Below are 23,056 nucleotides of genomic sequence, written 5' to 3' on the forward strand. Positions count from 1 at the left end.
TGGTTGGAAATGACAAAGAAATTATCTAGGATTTGAAGACCCAATTGTCCTCCAAATTTGACATGAAAGATCTTGGTCCTACAAACTATATTTTGGCATGGAAATTAAAAAGAAAGGGCAAAGAGGAAGCTCTGATTAAACCAGAGGAAGTATGTTGATGCAATATTACAGAGGTTTAATATGCAGGATAGTAAACCGACAAAGGTTCCTATTCCTGTAGGTGTAAAGTTATCTGCCGAATAGTGTCCCAAGACACAAGAAGAGGAAGAGGACATGTCCCATGTTCCATATGAAAGTGCAGTCGGTAGCCTAATGTATGCAATGGTCTGTACTAGACTAAACATTGCACATGCAGTGGGAGTATTGAGCAGGTTTATGTCAAAACCAAGGAAGGAGCGTTGGACAACAATGAAATAGGTTTTCAAGTATTTGCGTGGCACTAGTGATTATGGTTTGTGCTATCAAGGAAGGCCAGGATTGGATAGAGTTTTAGATATTCGTGGCTTTGTTGATGCAGACTGGGTTGGAGATGTGGATCAGAGAAGATCTACAAGTGGGTATGTGTTTAACCTATTTGGAGGTGCAGCCAGTCGGATGAGTAAGAAACAATCTATAGTGGCACTATCAACTACAGAGGCAGAATACATAGTAGCCACTCATGCCAGCAAGGAAGTAGTTTGGTTGCAGAGATTGTGTTCAAGTATGGGGTTAGTATAGGGAGCTATAAGGATAGACTGTGAAAACCAAAGTGCAATTTTCTTAGCAAAGAACCTTTCTTACCATTCAAAGACAAAGCACATTGATGTTCACTATCATTTTGTGAGGGATATGATAGAAGACAAAAAGGTGTTGTTGGTAAAGGTGGACACTTTGAAGAATACTGCAGATGCATTAACAAAATCTGTGAGCTCTGAGAAGTTCTCTTGGTGTAGAGAAACAATGGGTGTTGCAGGGCTACATAAATGACTAAGCTCTCCTGTGGCCCCATATGGAAAGAAAACAACAAGTGGGAGAATGTTGGGTTGTGTTATATTCTTTCCACAACTAGCTGACGTAGTTAACTGGGGGGTTAGAGGAGGGGGGTGGAGCCCCCCATCATTGCGTCGATTGCGCAGCGGGGGGTCACAGGGGGTTTGAGGGGGGGGGTAGCGCCCGGGGGAAATTTTTTTGGACCCTATATTAGGTTGGGCATGCTTACCTATGGTTTTGTGCATGGTTTTCGCACATGGTTTTGGATGCGATGGTTTTCAGTCCATGGTATTGGATGCTTCGGCATGTATAAATATGTATTGTAACATTGAAAGGAACATAATGAAAAATCAAGCTGGTAGTCCCGATTTTGGGATCCAGGGGAAAATCTTTATGTATATGTGTTTTATGTGTTATGCTCTCGCATTTTTTATTTTCTGCGTTTTAGAATTCGTATGCAAGTAATTTTTGTACAGGGTTAAAACCTACATTAGAGTCATTCAAAGGGGTTGGTGATGATTAAAAAAAGTAAGGAAAAAAGGAAACATTCATAAGTGAAAAGGACACTTAAGTGAGGAAAAGAAGGCATTCATGACTCAAAAGGACACTTTTTCAAGACACAATCTACTTCCCTTGACTCACCTTAAATACCCTCCACCATTGCACCCAATCCTCATGCATCCCCACTTAGAACTAAATATATAAAGTACACATAGGAATTAGTTATTGAGTTCTATGTAAAATGGCATCACAAAGATATAAAAGGCTTAGTTTATGAAATTGACTCTGTAAATTTGAGAAGAGTGTAAACTAAAGATTGATATGAACATCACTATTCTCTTCTTCACTTCTGCAAATCCCAAAATCAACATATGGGAGAGAACCTTATTCCAATTCATCATTACAATAGATTTGGGCATTAAAAATACTTTTATAAGAGTACTTAAGATTCAAACCTTTGTTCAATTTTCATAGGGATAAGTTGACACTCTCTCAATTTGTTTAAATAGTTTCTCCATAGACATCTCTTATATAATTTTGCTCAACTCTTGCCTTTACTTAGATTTTTAATCTAATTAACTCTCCATTGACGACAAAAAAATCATTAATAAACCATCGCTTTATACGAAATATTGAATTGTAAATAGCATTAAGATGTTAGATTTAGTTTTAGTTCAAGCATCCTCAAATATCCAAGTTTACTTTTCCAAAAGCATCTTCATTCCCCTCAAAGATGGGCATTGGAACCCACATATAAGTTTCAACATAAAGGTGATATGGTTTATGATACCATTTTAAACTCAATCCTACATTTTTTTTATATCTTTTAAATTTAACAATAAGTTTCAATAAGTAAGCTTTCTCAATTATAAACACCAAACTATCTCTCATAACCAAATATATATAATCTTTTGGCCTCTTCATGAACTTTAGATCCACATACAACTTCAGGGATTAGGACATTGAAGCCTTTGACTCACCCCATTTTCATTAAAAATCATTAAATCAAGGATGACCTCTCACACCAATAATGCCTCAATGGGCTATTATTAATACCAAGAATAAGTTTCAAGTCTCTTTAATGATGTGCTCATTTTAATGCTCATATGCATTTTTGTTCTTACAAACACTGATGGGTGCCAAAGTGCAAGTCCTATCCACCTTTGGTAGAATAGATATACCCCCATTTATAATGCCTCTTAACCAATTTGTAATTTTCATAGCATGGTAAGGTGTTTTTGCCCATTGAATATCGAAAATAGAATAAAAACTATTTTCTTGTGTGAACCATAAACAATCAATAATAAAAAATAAACTTTTACGTTCATAACATTTCATTGCAAATACATACTTGGTCTCTTTTTCCCATTATCTTGTTTGTACAATTTGTTACCAATAAAAAAAAAAATATTTAAAAATAATTATTTAATCGTGTTTAAATAATTATTTAATCATGTTATAAATATGATAAGTTCTATTTTTCTCTATTTCATATACCAACCAACAAAATAATTATTAATATTTAGTTAATCATATTATATAGTAACAATTTTTTATTTGTAAATATTTTATTATTATAACACATTCTAAAAAATCATCTAATTATATAAAATAATAATAAATCTATACATATATTATAATCTAACAAAAGTAACTTTATTATAAATAATTACTAATTATAATTTAAATTAAATCTATATTATAATCATTTTTAAATAGGAACTTATGTAAAAAGAGTTGTTTAAAGATTTTCTCCATTATATGTACGTACACTGTATTACCAATCAACAAAATAATTATTAATATTTATTTAATCATATTATATATATTACGAATAAATAATAACTATTTTTATTCATAAATATTTTATTATTATAATTTATTAAAAAATCATCAAATTATATATACAGTAATAATTAATTTATATATATATATAACAAAAATTAATTTTATTATAAATAAATTATAATTATAATTTAAATTAAATCTATATCATAGTCATTTCTAAATGGAGACTTATGTGAAGTTAATTATAATTTAAATTAAATTTATATTATAATCATTTCTAAATGAAGACTTATGTGAAGAGACTTGTTTAAAGATTTCATTTCTAAATTGAGACTTATGTGCATAGAGTTGTTTAAAGATTTTAATTCATAATGTATCTTAATCACTATTATGTTATTATAAATGTGTTATAGTATTTGAGAAAAATACTTATAGATAAATCACAAATGCAAATAAGTCAATTCTAACCTTCATGACTTCAAAACCGTGTAAATAAATGGTTAAATAAAAACCCTTACCTATATAACTAGAAATGAGTATGGCCCTTACCTATATAACTAGAAATGAGTATGGGTGCCCTACTTATAATGAGATAGAATAGAATAGAAATAATTAGGTTTGATGCCTAGCTAGTAGCTAGGAATAAAGTGGTTTGTGAAATCCATGACTTAAAACCAACTTTATCAGATTTTTTTGGGGTTTAATGTATATAGTATAAGTAGTTTGTTAGTTTGTTTTGGTGTTGGGCCAAGGGAATTTAAGGCTTAAAAAACAACTTTACCATGTTGTAGGTGGGGATATGTATTTTTTTGGGGTTTCTTAAACATGAAGTATAAGTCATTTGTTTTGACTATGGGCCAGGAAAATCCAAAATTTAAAACCAACTTTATCAAATGCAAAATTTAAAACCAATTTTATCATGTTATTTTGTTATTTTGTAGTACATGTTTGATGGTTGAGAATAAATGGGAGTTGTTTACTGAGGAAGAATTGTTTAGATGGTTAAAAGTGGTTGGAATCATAATTTTTTTTAAGAAATTTATTAATAGAAGTGTTTGAATTATATTTTTGATGGTGGAAATGGATTCAACACATCATCAAAATCTTGAAATTTGACAGCTCTAATTTGGATTTACAAAAATTCATACCAAATTTTACCAAAATATTGCCAAAATTTCCATGATTTTTAAGAAAAAACAATTTGGTTAGACCAATGTATAATGACACATTAAATTCTCCAAAATTATAGTCATAGTCATTACTTAGTCTCAGAAAGGACTTTTAAATGTCAAAGTTTTTGTGAAAAATTGCATGTCAAATATTTAAATAAATAAGATAAAATATATAAAAATACTTATCATGCCATTTAAGGATATAATCTCAAATCTAATTATAGTTTAACTTTTTCTAATACAATGAAGCATCTAGTTAGAAAATATTAATGTGCATCAAACATCCAAGTACAAGGATACAATATGTCGTTCTCTGATATTTGACTGTTATGGATATTAAATATACGTATGAATGTGAAAAGTTTATAATTTATGATATTAAAGTAATTTATAATTTTAATATTGAAATAAGAGAAGTTGTTATTATTATTATATTAATATATATTATATATATAATTTTTATTTTATAAAATATTTGTTTGAGAATTTATTTCATAAATTAATTTTATTGAAAATATTTAATTTAATTAGTTTATTTATTTAATAAATTTTGTATGTATTTTTGTGTAAAATTTTATTAATAATTTGTAAATAATAAAATTAAATAAGAGAATATATTTGTATATAATTTAAAGGTTTAATTGTGTAATTAGTAATATATAATAATATCATAAAATGTTATTGAGTTGAGAGGCTCATTCTAGAGCCCAGTATTAGGGGATGTGTAAGTTTGTCTATTCGTGGTCCTTTAAAATAAAAAATTATGTTTTAAATAGAAAAATAATGTTTAATATAATTTAAAAAAATGAATACACTATAAAGTAATTAGAAGTAAAAAATATGTGTAAATGAGATTTTTAAATCTTCTATTTTTCAAAAATATTTCAACAAGATATTTAAATAAACTATTTGAAGATCTATGTTAACTAATTTGTGTTGATATCGACTTCATATATATCTATATATAGGAAAAAATTTAAGTTTTTACGATTAAATTTTTTATTTAGTCCTATATATACTATACAATTTTAATAATGAAAAATAACACATTATATTTTGCACTCTAAAAAAGTTTAATGAAAAATAACACATTATATTTTGCACTCTAAAAAAGTTTGGACATGAAGAAATTTGATCCCTCTGGACTCATGTTAAATCCGTACTTAAGATGGATCTACGCTGGTTTAAATAGATGAGAATACTGTATTTTTCAAATATATATTTATTCTTAATACACATACAACTAAGTGCAATTGAATGAAATTAATGAAATAACTATAAACTTGGACTCGATCATGACAAACAAAGAGACATGAACCTTTAATCTTTGACACAAGTGAGTTAGGTTCAATCTAAAATAATTATTACTCACTCTATAGATCTTGTCAATTTTGATTCTTGAAAATTGGAGGTGTGTTAATTTTCCCAATTATAAGTAATTGCCGACATGGCCAAATTGCTTAAAGTTAAGATGTCATGTGTTATTAAATGCTTGTCTATTAATGGCATGTTGTAAATTCAATGCTAACATAGGGTCAATGATGATTTGTAAATTAGGTTTACACACAAATGCACATACACACAAGCATGATGCATGACAAGCATTTTTCACCTATGAAAGACCAAGTGGAACAATGTTTGAAAAATGTTTAGTCTTCTAGGCATACAACTAAGTGCAAGTGAGATGCAAGACAATTATTCATCACAATTAAAAGATAAAGAGTGACAAAAATTACCAAATGAAAAACATGTAAATTATATAGTGCTTTCAATGTTAATAAAGACCTTGCACACACCAAAACTACATTAAGACATATTGGTGCATGCTATTAGATGCTTGTTTGTTAGTGCCACAATAAAAATTGGATACTAACATAAGATTAATGGCAATTTTGTAAATTAAGTGTTGGTTACACACATGCAGGAAAGTACACATATTGTCAAAGACAAACACTTTTCATGTGCATAAGGATTGATTGCAATAGTCTTTGAGAAATGTTGAGTGTTTGCAGTTCTAAACATATGACTAAGAGCAAATGCATGCAAAAAAATCATTCATAAAAAATACAAAAAGTGCTCCAAAGATTACACAAATCTTAAATATACAAGTTACCCATTAAAAACTTAAAATACAAATATATACATATCACTATAACCATCCTCATAAGTGGGTAAAAATCAAAAGAGAATGTCATTAAACCATGACAACATTTCAAACTTAAAGACAACTTCTTTAGATTTTCCTCTGCTCTAAATAAAAAATACAAACATAAAAATAAAGATATATATAAATAGAGAAATATTTCATTGGCTAATTAAATTATAATCTAGTAAAAAAAAAATGTCATTAAACCATGACAATATTTCAAATTTAAAGACAACTTCTTTAGATTTTCCTCAATTTTATATTATTATTATTATTATTATTGTCCAATTTTAAGGTCACGACCAAGCTATACACCGGATTTAGATTTTCCTCAATCTTATATTATTATTGTTATTATTGTCCAATTTTAAGGTCACGACCTAGCTATACACCAGATTGGTATATGAGACCCCCTTATTTGTGAGACAAGAGACCCACCTCTCTGCAATGATTTAACTACTAAATTTACTAAGGCATACATAATCTACCCCTAGTTTTGAACTTGTGACTTCCTAAAGAAACACACTAAAAAATACACATAAACATGAAAATATACCTAAATACAAAAGTATGGCATTTAACTTTATATGGTTGATAACATGTTTAAGTGTTTTAAAATTTTAATTGAAACATCAAATTATGTGTACTTTCCATCCTTACCTAGCCCTAATAGTTTATTGAGTCAAAATCCAAGTTGCAGCTATAATGGCCTATACCTAGACCATCGTCCAAGTTGCAACTAGGCTACAACCAACTATCTTCTGGCAGAGGGCCTTGTCTACTAGGCAAGCCCAGTTGTGGGGAACCCTTTGTGGTTGTAGTGATTGCCCTTAGGTCACGCGCCCTTGAGAATAGTTTAAAGCTCCTCCAAATGCAGATGAGGGCATATTTTAAGGCAAGGTAGGTGTTAGCTAATTGAGATCTACGCCAAATAAGCTGACCAGGGTGGTCTCCAAGGGGGAGGGACATGGGACATCTCTCCCCATAAATTGCTTCTCCCTAAGAACTTTGCCACCACCACCCCCTCCCCACCATCTAAAATAATATAATTTCCCAAACCACAACTTCGATATATAAAATTCACCAAAGCTAAAGCTTGTCCGCCGGGTTCACCTCGTGTGTTGACTTCAGCGCCCTGTTTGCCGGCGGAATAATCGCATGCCGGCAACATTTTGTCGGAGACTTTTCCCGGCCGGCAAGGCAGATTTTTATTTATTTTTTACAAAAGCCATTTGCCCTTTTTAATGATTTTATTTTATTTGAACTGGGCACTGAAGGTCTTGAGGAGAATTTAGATGGAGCCTCGTAGAAATCTCTGTCGCTGATCACAGCCGTCCAATTCTCGTAAAGTGCAGTAGATTTAACCAATCTGCCCCTCCACTACTTTTTTCCTAACATTCCCCAAGGTTTTGAGGAGCAGAAGCAAGGGGAGAACATGAACAGATGCTAAAATTCTTCTGTGATCTCTGACCGCATCAGCGCAAAGAAAGAAATTCTGAGCATTTTTGGCTCTTTAATGCCTTTTTTATGCAGATATCCCCCTTCCCCATTATCTCTCTAGACCAAATTTGACACAGGAATGATGATGGGCTTCATCTCCTGAGGCCCGCCCTTGATTTTTACATAGACCCCATTTTCAGTTTAGTCTCTCATTGATTACTCTGTGGGGCATCTGCATTAATAATCCACGAGCAGAACCCATGGAGAAGAAAAAGAAGAGAGACAAGTCTTCATTAAACAATACAGAGACTGAAGGTGGAGATAACCAGGTAACTTGAAACACTTTTTTATGTTTCAACCAACTTCAGAGGTTGGTATGCTCTTTTTCTGTATCTTGTTGTTCTGTCAAAGCCAATAATGGGTATTTTGAATGGTATCTGCAAATGTTTGTTCTGAGCAGGAATGCTTGCCAGACTGATTATTCCCTGTTAATATTCAGCAATTATTGCAATTCTACTATATATATTATTTCATACCCACTATTTTGTTTTTTAAAAGGTGAGGGATGATATCAGTTTTGATGTTCTCAACTCGAAAACGTGAGATGATTAGCGTCTCTTGGACCCAAAAGGAGCGGTTGTGTTCCGGGATATGTTAGAATACAGTTTGTAGCAGTGTAACCAGGGATTATTCGGTGTTTTTTTTTCTTAACCCAGGCCCCCATTCTACAAGCCCCATGTATTACATCTGCCTGATCAAGTGTTCAATGCAGTAGCCTTTTACTGTTTCCATCAATGGGCGAGATATTCCACGGTGCAAAACAACAACATTGCTTTCGGTCGAGTCTTAGGCACTGCAAGCATGCTCTGTGAGGAGTGATTGCCATTTTGGGCACACATATTGCTTTTGAGATGAACCATAGGGCTGTAACTGGTTCCGTTGTACAGGTTCCATGTATTAGATGTGCCTGATCAAGTGTACAAGGCATTAATCTCTTATTGGTTCCATCGATGGTTGAGGTATTCCATGGTGCAAAACGACATCATTGCTTTCCGGTGCGTCTCAGACATTGCAAGCATGCTCTGTGAAGAGTGATGGTCATTTTGGGCACACATTACATTTGAGCAAAGCGATTGAGCTGTAACTGCCCTTTATTACATTAAGGCTGGCTGGATGAGTTCAGATAAGGTTGAATGAGTGCGGCTACTCTAGCGTGCTTTCCTTTTTTTTAACATATTGCAGTAATAGCATTGTTGCCCTTTTTAGTTTTGAACTAGCTTCATCTTATCATGATGAGGTTAGGGTGCAAGACATGGCATTATGGGAAACCACTAGCACCATTCAATACAGTCACCTATGCTGCGCTGGCGTGCATCCACGAGCACAAGCATGAACATGTCATTGGTGTGATTTGAACCATGTTTTGTTACCAGTTTTCACGGACCCAGCAAATCATCATTGGCAAACTTTCTTATTATGAGTGTGAACAAGACTTGTTTTTGTATACTGCTTTCACGCACAGACAGTTTACATCCAAGAAGCATACACTAATATGAGTAACTGTGGAAACCTGCATCAACAAATTTGTAGGTTTTTGAGATTTTGTGCTTCTCCATCTTTGATTACTTTATTCCAATATGTTCTCAAGTAGTAGAATGTGCTGGCTTCCTTCTCAGAATAAAAACAGCAAAATGTGCTCATCTTGATTTTTTTGAGATTTTACAATCAACTTATGCTACAAGATATCCTGAGAGTGTTGATGGAAACTTAGGGCCTATTTGATTCATTTCCATATAGACCCAGCATATTTTGTTTTCAATGTTGAATGCAATGTAAATCCTTCTTTGGTCAATTGAACCACTTTTCTCGTCTGATTTGTTTTTCCTTATTAAAAGCGACGGCATGCTGCTTCTTCTTAACGCTTGGTAGCTACATTTTCTGAATAAATTGACCTAAAAAAGTATTTATGGTTTCTGCATGTTTCATTTTTGGAGTGGAGCGATATGAGCTACTTTGTTCCTTCTGTTGTCATATTCTAGCCCAGCAAACGGATTGAATGAAATAATAAGTTGACAGTGTTGATAGGAATGTAGGGCAGAGCAGATTAGTCAGCCTGTGTCAAGTGCATATGGGATGGTATGGTAACATCCCCAACTAATTGGAGACAGTGCCCCACCATCCAATGTACATCGATTGCACTATGGCTAATTTGTTCAAGGCACCTGTTTCTTCCTTTTTATTAAGTAACAGAATCAGATTGATACTTCATCTTTTAAGGTTGGACTCTTGGTTTTTTTAACAGATTGAGCTGAAAATATGGATTATGTGGTCATAGAGATGTAGGGCTTGTTTGTTTTCTGCTCTGAATGAATTAGAATAGAAGGCTTGTTTGTTTTCTTATGTGAATAGATAACAAAAGAAGCATGTTGTTGTTAATGCCTGCTACTTGATTATTATAAAAGGAGTGAATTAAAAAGTTTGGAAGTAGGATGATGGAACATAAGAGGTTACTATTTTTGATGTTACTGACAAACAACAAAAGGAAGGAGAGATCCAAGGTGGAGTAACACTTGCGAAATGATTTTATAAAGTGGGAAGTCCCGTGCAGGAGAATGTTACAGGTGCACACCATCAGAGTCCTCCAATTTTACAGTGGCCATACACACCACAACCCTCAGCTGAGCAATCATTGCAATTCCCTATCCCCTCTACTCAAGTTCAGCAACCTCAACCACAACCCCTTGCTCGCCATCAATCTCAGCATATGCATCCACTTCAACATCAACATCAGCAACAAGTACACCATGGACACCAAGGTGCATTGCAGCAAGGGCAGCCACAACTACAACAACAATCAGTGCCATATTGGCCACATCCAGAATTTCCAGCGGCAGTACCACCACCAGGTCCATTCTATCCTTTTCCTCCTGGATCCAATGATTCTAATTGGCAAGCTACTACATATAGTGGTGCTCATGTTGCAAATGAACATGCTACTCCATATGGATACCAAGGTGGTTATGCATATCCAATAGGGTATCCAGGCAATAGTTCATAGAATCTATATGCACTCAATGCAAATGTATATTGTTATCATACCTTCATAATTGATTGTTTAAACATGGAGACTATTCTTTCATGCCTGCTACATTCATTCTTTTTAACAATTAGATTCTTGTTTAAAATATTAAAGGCATCTCAATAGCAGCATTCCTTCAAGTTAAAGTCAATCAATTGTTATTGTCCTTACAAGGAAAACATTTGAAAATTTTCAATTGTGTTTTCCTGCTTGGGTTTATAATTTTTATGTTTCACTGCAGGACCATGGGATCCTGCAGCATGGTGGACTCATTCACATCAGCAAACTCCTTATCCTTATCCTTATCCACCTTATGGAGGTGGATATGGTTATATGGCACCTCCTGCTCCTCCTACAGCAGGTTCCACTCCGGGTGGAGCTTTTCAGAGAGGAATTATTAGGCCGCCTGCTGGGCTTTCTCAGAAGCATCAACGATTGTGGGAAGCACAGGTGAGAGCTTCTATAGAATGAATTTCGACATTTTTTTTGCCTTCCAAATTTTCTTCTTGTGGATGTCATCTGCTGTGCCTTGTATATGATTGTAAAAGAAATGTATGTTTTATGTTGACGACTACTATGGGTTTGCAGTCAATGGAAAATGTGCAGCTGTGGTGTGCATTGGCTCGGGTAGAGTCGGAAATTGCTGCATATCGTGGGAGGTTTATGAAATTGGAGTCAGATGTTTTTGCATTGAAGGCACACCATGATGCTGCTGTAGATGGTTCTACTGTAGCAAACACTGCTACACAAAATGCTAGAAAAGGTAGAAACAAGAGAGCCATTGGTGTGACAACTACTCTGCCTTCATCTGACAATTTCCAGCCTAGATCTCGGGGAAGAAAGGTTACAACTTGTAGGATGGTGACTGAAGACAAGGAAAAGAATGACAGTGAGAAAGACAAAGAAAGCAAACCCGAAGAAAAAGATAAGGTAAGCACTCCTGTAATAACTGTGCACCCACCAAACCTTCCTGTTGCTGAAGAGGAGCAAGATAAGGTTCAACCAGTCTTCGCTAATGGCAGTGATTTTGAACTTGACAAAAACAAATCTAGGCTCAATTCGGATTTTTCAACTGCAGCTGTATGTCATAACCATGTGTTCACAAATGATGCTGATAATATTCAGTATAGCACTATAAACCAGATAAGTGCCTTTGGAGCACCTCTTCCTGCAACAGAACGGAAAGAAAATGGGAATGAGCACACTACAGAGAGAAAGGGTCCTCTTTCAGGGCTTCCACAAAATCTTAACAACTTTTTACAGAACAAGATTTCAGAATCTGGTGAAGAAAGTTCTGCTTCTTACAGAGGTGTGAACAACAGAGTCAATGGTTGGTCATCTGCTGCTCCTGCTGTTGATGGTGTGAGGAATATGGTGCTTGAGAGCAGAATGCACCCTTTTTATGATCATGGGCATGTTATGAGATCAGACACAATGCGGGGAGGGAAGATGCTTTCTGCCTGGGGCTATGTTTGTGAGGATGCCTCTGAGGAACAAGATGATGTGGTTCCATCAGGAAAAGAAGAAGAAGATGAGGAAATCGAGGAGGAGGGAGATTCGACGCTTGATGAAGGAAGGAGGCCAAAGGGGGAAGGTATTTTAAGATTAAACTCGGCCTCTGGGATCCCTAAAGGTTTGACTCAGATGAATAGATGGTAGAATTGTTGAACTTATTGATATCTGGAGTTTTTGGCTTTCCTTCCTCTAGCCACTCTCTGATCCAGTAAGAATAGCTGTATTCTTTCATTTACTCATCTTCATGCTGTGTTCTCATTTCTTGGGATAGTTTCTAAGGAAGTCTGCCTCAAGTTTTTGTATATGACAGAATAGTTGATCTACTGACCTTACATATAAAGTACTTAGAAATTACTGACCAGTGACAACGGATCCTGCTATTTTGAGGTAGGCAGAGGCTTATTTGACCTGTCTTGTCAATGTAGACATATGAGTTAACCCAGCTTGACTTCTTATTTGAGGTTCCTTGGAAGATGGCAAGCAGTGGCGATTTTCAATTTTAAAATGTAAGAATTACAACGGGGTATTCCCTTTTTGTCTTTACCCCATAAGATAGTAAAGATGGTCGGGGCACAGTTTTTGTCACTCACAGATACTGTACATTTGGATAAATATTCCATCACCGCAAAGCAGTTCAGTTCTTTTCTTGATACAGAGATGAAATCTGTACAAAATATGAATGTTCCTTCACTTTTATTGAATTTTCAGAGTGTAATATGGTGAACATAATAATGCATTCTAGTTTTTTCTCTGAGATTCTGTTATTTTATTTGCATGGTAAGATCATGGACCACTAAAATACTTATTAAACTAGGGAAGTGATGAAAAGAAAAAATCCTATAAAGCCTGATGCTTTTAAAGCGCCCGACAAGGTTCAAATATCACCTGGGACACGTCCATAGTCATGTTCGTGCTTATTGTAACCCCAGTAAGGCTTCCTTTCACGGGACGCATCCACCTAGAAAAAATCCTAGATTAATGGACCTCATACAGAAACATAACTAAATATTTTCTGGATCTAATAGATTTGGCCAGAGGAAACATTTGATTAAAAACTTTACAACAAAAGGAAACTATTCAACGGAACTGTTTCAGTTACAGATCTATGCTTCATGCTTTGTGGGGTGAATTGGACCAAACTTTAGTTGTGAAACAGTAATTAACTAAAAGCAAAGTGAGAGAAATTAACCTTGGTTAGCATTGAGAGGTTTACTTTAGAACAAAACTATTGTAGGTTTTTAATTCTCCAGTTCTTGAGGTTCGCTGCGTTTAACAATTTTCTCAATCCTTTTTAAGAGTCCCACATTAGTTCCTGAACTTTTGATTTGCTATATAACTAACAGTGAATTCAGCTAGTCATCCTAATTGTTACTGTGGGCATTAAAGGCAAGGTCCAAAGGCGGCTTGATGGCTGTTTGTTAATTAGATAATAAGCTGTACTTGTACCCTGCCCTCCATATTTGTAGCCACATTGTTTATTCGGGTTTCATGGATTTGCTTATCAACTCTTGTATCAAAATTTTTAGTAACACTATTCACATAGATAAGAATATGCTTTTTATATATATATATATATATATGAGTTCTATATATAGTCAAGAACTCCTGGAAATGATATAATCTAGAGTAGTTATTTCATGGTTAATAATTCATTCCTCTCTATAGCATATGGATATTGATGTATCTTCTTTTATATATGATACAAAATAGTTATTTTTTGGCTGGTTGTTGGGTTTATGTATTATTTTGATATTTAATAATATTATTTATTTATATTATAAAATATGTTTGTATGATAATGATCGCAATGATTGAGCGTGGATGGTTAGCTTAATTGGTCGAGGTTGCTAAAATACATTGTCATTTGGAGGTTACGTTTTCAATTGTCCTAGAGGCTCTGGGGTTAGGCTGGGATTAATTTGGCCAAATGGTGTGGTCCCTTCGGGAAGACCTCACCTGATTTTCTGAGGAAAAAAAAAAAAAGATAGTAATGATTGTTGAGATGAGAATTGATTAATTAGACTTTTACAAAGGTAAGGGAGTACTTTGATTTATTGAAAATTTTATTTTGATTAAAAACGTGCCAAAAGTACTATAGTTTTGATAACTTGAAAGGTTAGGAAGGAAGGTTGGTAGTGTGGTAGGTGTTTTGAAATTGTAATATAATTTGGGATATGTAGATGTTTTGAAATTGTGATATAATTTATAGGTATATCTAGGACACTTCTAAGATAAAGTGACAAGTATTTTGAAATTGTAATGTAATTTGGCTACTATATGTAAGACACTCTTAAAACATGGTGGTTTTCATCAACCCTCTTAGTGTCACAAAGATGACATTATTTTATCTCAGTTTTACTATGCAAATTGAGAGTTCAGTTTTTTTACTAACAACACTGGTTTTCTTCTTTGCATTAGTCAAAAGATAGAGAATTTTTTGATCTTTTAGATTACAGTTGACTACTTTTTTATATTATTTGAATCTTTTTATATCCTCTAATTCTTTATTACACCAAAAATTCTCCTTAAATTTAGATGTATTAATATTTTTAATATTATTGATATTCTATAGAATGAATTTTTCCTTCATTTCATAATGTTTTAGCCAAGACTTGACATTCTTACCTCATCGGAGTGCCTAATCACAGTGATGCTCTCAGGAAGACTTTTCACAAGGAGTATATTGCCTATAATTTTGAAATTACAAGTTATAAAATTCTTCTGGATCTACTATTTTTCCAGAGATACATCTCCAGAGTTATCTAGAGATATATCTCCAAACTTCACATCAATATAAGATATCAATATTGATGAGAGTTTTAAAGGGCAATTTTTTTCTAATGTTAGCCAAAGGTTCATTCAATTGTTTTAAGTTAATCATAAGCTTTACACCCTCAATTTATTCTTTTCTCAATGCTATAGGTCCAATTGAGCTTGTTTTAATCGAGCTTGTGACGAATATTAATTCCTAGATATTTGTAGAAAGACACCAAGTCCAAGTTGTTTTGTCATACACTAAAGTATCATAGTGATATTTTTGGATTTAATTATTACATAACTTTCATTTTGTCAGTGTTCATAGTTGTACTTGTACTAGAGAGAAAGTCTTTACCGAAATTATAAGGACTACTCAACATAAAATTGATATCAACATAAAATTGATATCATCTATTGTAATATTTCACTGTGTAATATGGTTGATCCGTCCAACATTTAAAATGCGGAAATATTGGATAATATAATAAACTGTGAAACTCTCTAAACATTTAAAAAAAAAAAAAAAAATAACAAAAATCAAGTAACACAACTTAAATCTTCCAAACCAATCTTTTAACTTAGAATATAGACAAACTTTCTTTACTGTGGCATCATAGTCAATTTTGGTCGACAACCCTCGCTTGATATGCGCCCACATCCACATTATTGAAAGCCAAGCTCATCATCTGTTTACCATTAAGCATTCCAACCCTCGCTTGATATGCGCCCACATCCACATTATTGAAAGCCAAGCTCATCAGCTGTTTACCATTAAGCATTCCATGAGTGCTTGCAGATACAACAACGCAAGCATTCCATGAGTGCTTGCAGATACAACAACGCTCCCTGCCATTCTAAATTAATCCGAGGAACAGACAACTTTCTATTAGATTTAGTGATCACAAACAAAATACATACAAATCATATGAAAAAGTCCTATTCAGCCAATCATTTTGTGGTATTTACATTTAAAAAATCACCTGTCTGGAGAATTCCATTCAATCGGAAGGCAAGGATGACTCCGCTGAAAGCAAAGAAAGTTAGTTAGTACTGTAAATAATCATTTAATCATCTTCTCTAGATAAGTTGACTGTTACATCCAGTTAACTTATTGTTTGTTAGTTGTATTTAAAATTATCACTTCGTTAAAGGAGCAGGAACTTTACTATATATGGAATTTGAAACTTCAATATACAATAGATGTTTCATAGTGATTTAAGTTAAAGATTTTCTAAAGAAATCTTGTTAGAAAATTTAGGATAGATATGTCAACGTTAAGCTTTTTTTGTGATTTCTTCCGAAAAACTTAACTTAAAATATAAAATAGATATGTTATTTTAATTTTTAAATTATCAGTTTTTTATGTGATTTTTTTCAGAAAATCTTAATTTAAAATATAAAATAGATGTGATAACTTTATACATCACTTTAACTTTTAAATTATCCGAGTTGACTATTAAATGAAGTTTAAGTTGTTTGATAATTAGTTGAGTTTTACCATAATTATAAAAAAATAAAATTGAATTTTAAAATTATCACTTCAATATAAAATAAGGGTTATATAGTAGCTAGCACCTGCAGCTTAAATATAGTTTAATTAAACAAAAAAAACAAAAACAAATTTCATCACAAAAATAAAACAACTAATATTTTATATTGTATAAGAAATATGATTAACTAATATTGTTGATTATTGGGGGTTTTTCGCAGTGCATTATATTAGATATCATCACCAAATGCGATGAGTGTTAAGTGGACTATTCAAAAATCATGAGAAATTAGTTAGTTACGACTAAATGAATGACTTACTTAACACAGTTGAATGCCAAAAGATAATATCTAATATTGTTTATATTAACATACTTATATGTATCGTGTGTGTTTTATTTTTATTAATATATAATTGTTTATAATTATATTTATTAAAATATGTTTTTAATAATAATAAGTAATTTTAAATAGAAAATATTGTGAGAAAAATAATAATTCATGAAAATATAAATAATAGAAAAAAAAAAAGAAAAAATATTTTTATTTTGAAGGTATATTTCATATTTATTTAGGGGTAAAAATGAGAATAATGGGAGATGGCGAGGGCAGGTTTCGATCCTGGAAACCTGGACCCCTAGGCCCTAGGCCTAGGAAGATCAGGATCCTGCAGGCTGACACGCAGGTACGGGTGGTGCAGCGCTGGCGGACTCAGAGGGAGCCGGTTGCTATCGTGGGTCAAGCGGTTTTGGACGGTTGGGTCAAGGTTTCTTCCCACAGGGGGCGGTTTATTTTTCGGGAGAGGGCTGAGTGAGCGGTTTCCTTTTGCAACCCGTGAAATTACCTTGGAGCTGTTGAAGTCCCGTTTTAGCTGCTTTGTATGCGTTTTCTCGGTCTGCAGGCGGTTTTTCAGCTGTCTTTCTCGGGCGACGGTTGGAAGGTTTTTTTACCATTTACGGACTTTTAGGGTTTTACCATGGTTATTGCAAATGAGTCGGTGGAGCTCGACCCATCGCCAGAAGATTTACTCACGGTTTGGGGGAAGGATATCAACGCGCAGAACCTTGGAGAGCTGCTTGGAAAGCTTGAAGGGAATGGAGCTGGTTCGGTCTTGGCGGCTGGTACAAGGGCTTCAAGCTTTGCTAGAGGTCTGCTGGACGAGAGCTGGGATCTGTCTGGTAACCTGGGCACCGTTGGCAAGAGTCATGAGAAGGAAACCCCAAATTCAGAGTTGAGCTCGTGGAGAGAAAAAGGCTTTGCTGCGCCGACTGGTAAGTCTTTATCCCCATCTAAGATCTTTTGTCCGTCCGGGGGCTTAGAGGATATTATAAATTCTGTTCAGAACAAAGGGGTATGGAGATCGGTAGGAGGACTCAAACCTTCAGGGAATGAGGTCGGGAGAGGCCCCCATCCGTCGGCTGTAAATAGGGGACTTTTTTCAAAGGATCCTTCTCAGAGGATCAGTGGGTCGGAAGGACTGCTCACCGGCGCAGGCGGACAAGCAAACCAGAGAGTGATTTCGTCATCCCTTGGGGTAGGGAAAGTTTGTGGAAAGGACCCCTCGGAGAAAGAAGGGGTAGGCAGCCCAATTGAGGGGCTGGTAGAAACCTCGTTAAAGGATGGGGATGTTCAGGCAGCTGGGCCTGAGTTTGGGACGCAAAGGGATGATGGTTTTCAAGCCCCAGATCTCGGCGACAAGAATGCAGCTCCGGAGGTGAGAAGGGCAGGAGAAAAAAGGAAGAAATCAAAACCGCTGAAGACAAAGTGTTTCTCGGAACTTGTTCTGGGTATGGACATGCAGGTGGATGACGTTCTGGAGGTTGCAGAGGTCACCCTTGTGGGCAGAATCAGAGGGCGGCCCGTTTCAGGCAAAGCCCTCAGATAGTGGGCAACGAGACAATGGTCGGGCTCCCCGGCGGCCTCGTTCAAAATAAATTCACTGGTTAAAGGATGGTTCATGGCCAGTTTCAACAGCAAGGAGGCCATGGAATGGGTTGAGGGACAAAATTGGGAATACGGGAACAGGCCGGTTTTCTTCAAAAGATGGACGCCGCTTTTCGATGCAGCAAAAGAGAAAGTCGACGAGTTCCCTATTTGGGTAAGGGCTCCAAGCTTACCCCCCTTCCTCTGGGCGGACTTCGTATTCAAGTCCATAGGGAACTTGTTGGGAACCTATCTGGATGCAGATAGGTCGTATCTCGACACTTACGAGAAGGCAGTGGCAAGGATACTGGTGAGGCTAAATCCCAAGGAAGGCCTGGCAAAATCCATCACTCTGCGATATAGGGATTATGTGGTAGAACAGCCGTTGGACTATGAACTCCTTCCGTTCCGCTGTCATCGCTGCCATGAATATGGGCACCTGGCGAGGGACTGCCCGTTGGGTAGGAGGAGGAGGAGGACCCAAAGAGATGAAGAGGAGTGGGATGGGCCTAGAAGGCAGGTCGAGAGATCGCAGGAGGAGACTGCTCCATCTGGGAATCCTGTGGAGGAGCAATTGCAGCAGACAGTGGAGGGGAAGCACAAGGACGACGGAGACGCGAGGATCGTGCCCGAGGATCAACCGATACTGGACCCTTCTCCTTCTGTTCCGGTCGTGGCCATCGCAGAAGAACAATCGGGTATGCAGTTCTCTCATCACACCTCTGCCTTTTTATCTGAAACTGTTGAAGGGGGGGTTTCTAAGTTAAACAAATGTAAGACAGTTATGCAAAATATTGATAGCCTCACGGCTGAACTGCCCACCTTAAATCTGAACTGTGAGGAGTTCCCCCCTTTGGGATCGGGTACTGGGCCCTCTTCTGTTGTTTGTCAGTATAACCTTAGATCTCATAGTAAAAAATCGGGGTGTTCGAAGGAGATTATGGACCCTGTTGGTGGTTTGGGGACTGAAACCCCAAAGTCTTGCCCTAAGAAGGGTAGAGGTCGAAAATCCATGCTTTCAAAAACTCAAGCAAAAGCCGTTTATGATGTAGCTGATGGGAAACAGATGAAAATTCCCGGGGCGCTTAGAGTAGCAAAACCCCCTGAGTCGGTTATAAAATGATTTGCCTTTCTTGGAATTGCAGGGGTTTAGCTAGTAAACCCAAAAAACTAGCGTTGAAAGACCTCATTTCTCGTAATAACCCGGATATAGTCTTTCTTCAAGAAACTCTGGGCAAAGGTATGGATGTTGAATCGTCACTGGGCTCTCTCCTACCTGGCTGGGTCTTCATAGCTGTTGATGCTATCGGTCACTCAGGTGGGCTTGCCATGGGTTTTAAGAGGGGAAGACTGAAGGTTTTAAATTCTTGGGGCTTACCAAATGTTTTGGGGTTGGAGGTGGTGTCCCCTGATTTTGACATCCCACTGTTGATCGTAAATGTTTACGGCCCTTGCCAGGGACGGGTTCCTTTTTGGAACGATCTCCTCTCAAAAGACCTGTTCAAAGATAAAAATCTTATCATTGGGGGAGACCTGAACTTTTCGATGGGAAATGCTGAAGCCTGGGGGCCTCTTGCGAGGGAGGACCCCCTGACTGATTTCTTTTCTAACGCCCTCCTCTCTCACCACCTGATTGATGTCAATATCATAAAAGCAAAACCAACATGGAGGAACAGAAGAACGGGGGATGATAGAATTGCGAAAAGATTGGATCGGTTCCTTATCAATGAAAGGTTGGCTTCCTCTATTCCTCTGTTCCGGCAATGGGTGGGTGATGGGGGAAACTCAGACCATTTCCCCATTTTTCTGGATTTCTCAAAACCACCCTCAAAACCGGCTGCGCCTTTCAAATTTAATGCCTCTTGGCTTCAGGAGGAATCTTTCATCAAGCTCTTTAATGAAACCTGGAGACATGCGGACCAGGAGCTTTCGGAGAATAAAGCAGGCCGGTTCAGGGAAAACCTTAAGAGACTTAAGAAAGCTACAATTGAATGGGCATCAGCTAGAAAGAAAAAGCAAATTGAAGAATTAGTAAGCATTGAAGAGGCCCTGGGGGTCCTTGAAGACCCAACGACTGATGCTTATTCATCCCAGGATTCGAAAGAAAGAATTCTGGTACTGGAAAAGAGAAAGGCGAAGATCCTTTTGGATAGAGAAGAGGAGTGGAGATTAAAAAGCAGAGCTATTTGGCTGAAAGCAGGGGATGAAAACACAATTTTTTTTCATAATTTCGCAAAAGGGAGGAGGAATGCAAACACTATCTGGAAGCTGAGGGATGCTGAAGGCAGGGAGGCCTCATCATTTGAAGAGCTGTCCTCTATGGGGAAAAACCATTTTCACTCTCTCTTCTCTGATCCTGGGGGGATATCTTTGCCTGAAATAATCAGAACTGCCCAGGCTTTCCCTCGTTTTGTGGAGGAGGAAGATGCGGAAGATCTTTTTAGAGAAGTGACAAAGGAAGAAGTAGAAAGTGTAATAAAGTCTATGCCGAAAGACAAAAGTCCAGGGCCCGATGGATGGACCATAGAACTATTTTCACACTTCTTTGAATCTATCGGGGCAGAACTCACCGAAGTGGTGGAAGAATCTAGAGTAAAAGGAGAAATCTATGGTCCGTTCAATGCAACTTTCATAGCTCTTATTCCAAAAAAAGAAGATCCTGTTTCCTTTGAAGACTTTAGGCCTATCTCTCTGTGCAACACCATTTACAAGATTATATCAAAGATCATTGCTGTTCGCTTGAAACCGTTTTTATCTGGCTGTATATCAAAGGAGCAATTTGGTTTCTTGGATGGGAGGCAAATTCATGAAGCTATAGGGGTAGCTCAAGAAACTATTCACAGTATAAGGCAAGCAAACAAGAAAGGGGCAGTGCTCAAAATAGACCTATCAAAAGCATATGACAGGGTCAGCTGGATGTACTTAAAGCTACTCCTGACACACTTGGGCTTCCAGGTGGGCTTCATTAATTGGATTATGGGATGTGTCACAAATGTAAATTTTGCTGTCCTGATAAATGGAGCTGCTTCCCAATTCTTTAGAAGTCAAAGAGGGCTGCGCCAAGGATGTCCACTTTCCCCTCTGCTTTTCCTTCTTGCTGCAGAAGGTTTGAGCAGACTTATGGCAAAGGCAAAAAGTTCAGGTTTGGTAAAAGGTTTGGAAGTTGCCGTTAACCTGTTCATTACTCATCTGCTTTTTGTTGATGATATTCTTCTTTTTTCAAATGGGAACTTAAATGAAATTTTAGAGATTAAGCGCATTCTTGATCAGTTCCTGAAAGCTACAGGGCTTCAAATAAACGAGAGGAAGTCTCAGCTAATCTTCGAAGGCTTCAATAGACAAGAGGAGAATATGATTGCTGCCCATCTGCCTTTCGGAACTTGTAATATGGAGCAGCCATTCAAATATTTGGGTTTTTGGCTTAAACCATCTTCTTATAGAAAGCAAGACTGGAATTGGCTAATTGCGAAGATTGAACAAAAAATTTCTCATTGGAGCTTTAAGTGGCTTTCTAGGGCGGGAAGGCTTACCCTGGTAAATTCAGTCCTTCAGGCTATTCCGGTTTTCTGGGCAGCACTGACCTGGATTCCAAAAGGGATTCTCCATAAAATAAAGCAGATTTGCAGTAGGTTTTTGTGGTCTGGGTCAAAAGAGGATTCCGTCCTTCCATGGGTGGCATGGGATAAGATTGCAAGACCTAAGGACTGGGGTGGATGGGGTCTGAAAAGTCCCACTGACTTCAGCCTTGCACTAGCAGCAAAATCGGGCTGGAGAATAATCTCTATGGAAAATCTCTGGACGAAGGTTGTTAAGAGAAAGTACATCGACCCTACGCCACTTGAAGATTGGATTAGAATGCCAAACAAAAAAGGAAGGAACTGCTCTGTCATTTGGAAAGCCACTACTGAGGCTTTTAGGGTAATTGAACAAGGGCTGGCTTGGCGGGTTGGGAATGGAGAGAATGTGAGGATTGGTAGGGATCCATGGGTTGGGTGTAGTGAGGTATATGCTCTTTCTCCTGAAATGCTCAATCATCTGGATGATATTGGGATTAGAAACTTAAGGCAGATTGCTAATATGGAGCAGTACTCTATTTGGGGGCAGGCTTGGAGGTCTGAGGCCGACCTAGGAATAGACCCCGTCTGGAGAGATGAATGGTAGTTATTCATTCAAGAGCTTAGAAGATCAAATGTAAGAATATCGGATAGGCCAGACTCTCTGGTTTGGGCTCATGCGGAGACAGGGCTATATTCGCCAAAGGCTGGTTACAGTTTACTA

At 36.4% G+C, this 23,056-nt stretch overlaps 1 protein-coding gene across 1 annotated transcript; it reads left to right on the plus strand.

Annotated features, from left to right (window-relative positions):
* Nucleotides 1-10,566: 10,566 nt before the first annotated feature.
* Nucleotides 10,567-13,311, plus strand: LOC149259045 (uncharacterized). Its single transcript, XM_089417261.1, has 3 exons — nucleotides 10,567-10,922; nucleotides 11,337-11,545; nucleotides 11,684-13,311. Exons 1-3 carry the CDS (start codon nucleotides 10,781-10,783, stop codon nucleotides 12,752-12,754), a joined length of 1,422 nt encoding a protein of 473 aa, XP_089273387.1. The 5' UTR covers nucleotides 10,567-10,780; the 3' UTR covers nucleotides 12,755-13,311.
* The last annotated feature ends 9,745 nt before the right edge of the window (nucleotides 13,312-23,056 follow it).

Source organism: Pinus tabuliformis, chromosome 6 (assembly GCF_031772625.1).
Source record: "Pinus tabuliformis cultivar Carrire ecotype Pingquan chromosome 6, CPIR1, whole genome shotgun sequence".
NCBI lineage: Eukaryota > Viridiplantae > Streptophyta > Pinopsida > Pinales > Pinaceae > Pinus > Pinus tabuliformis.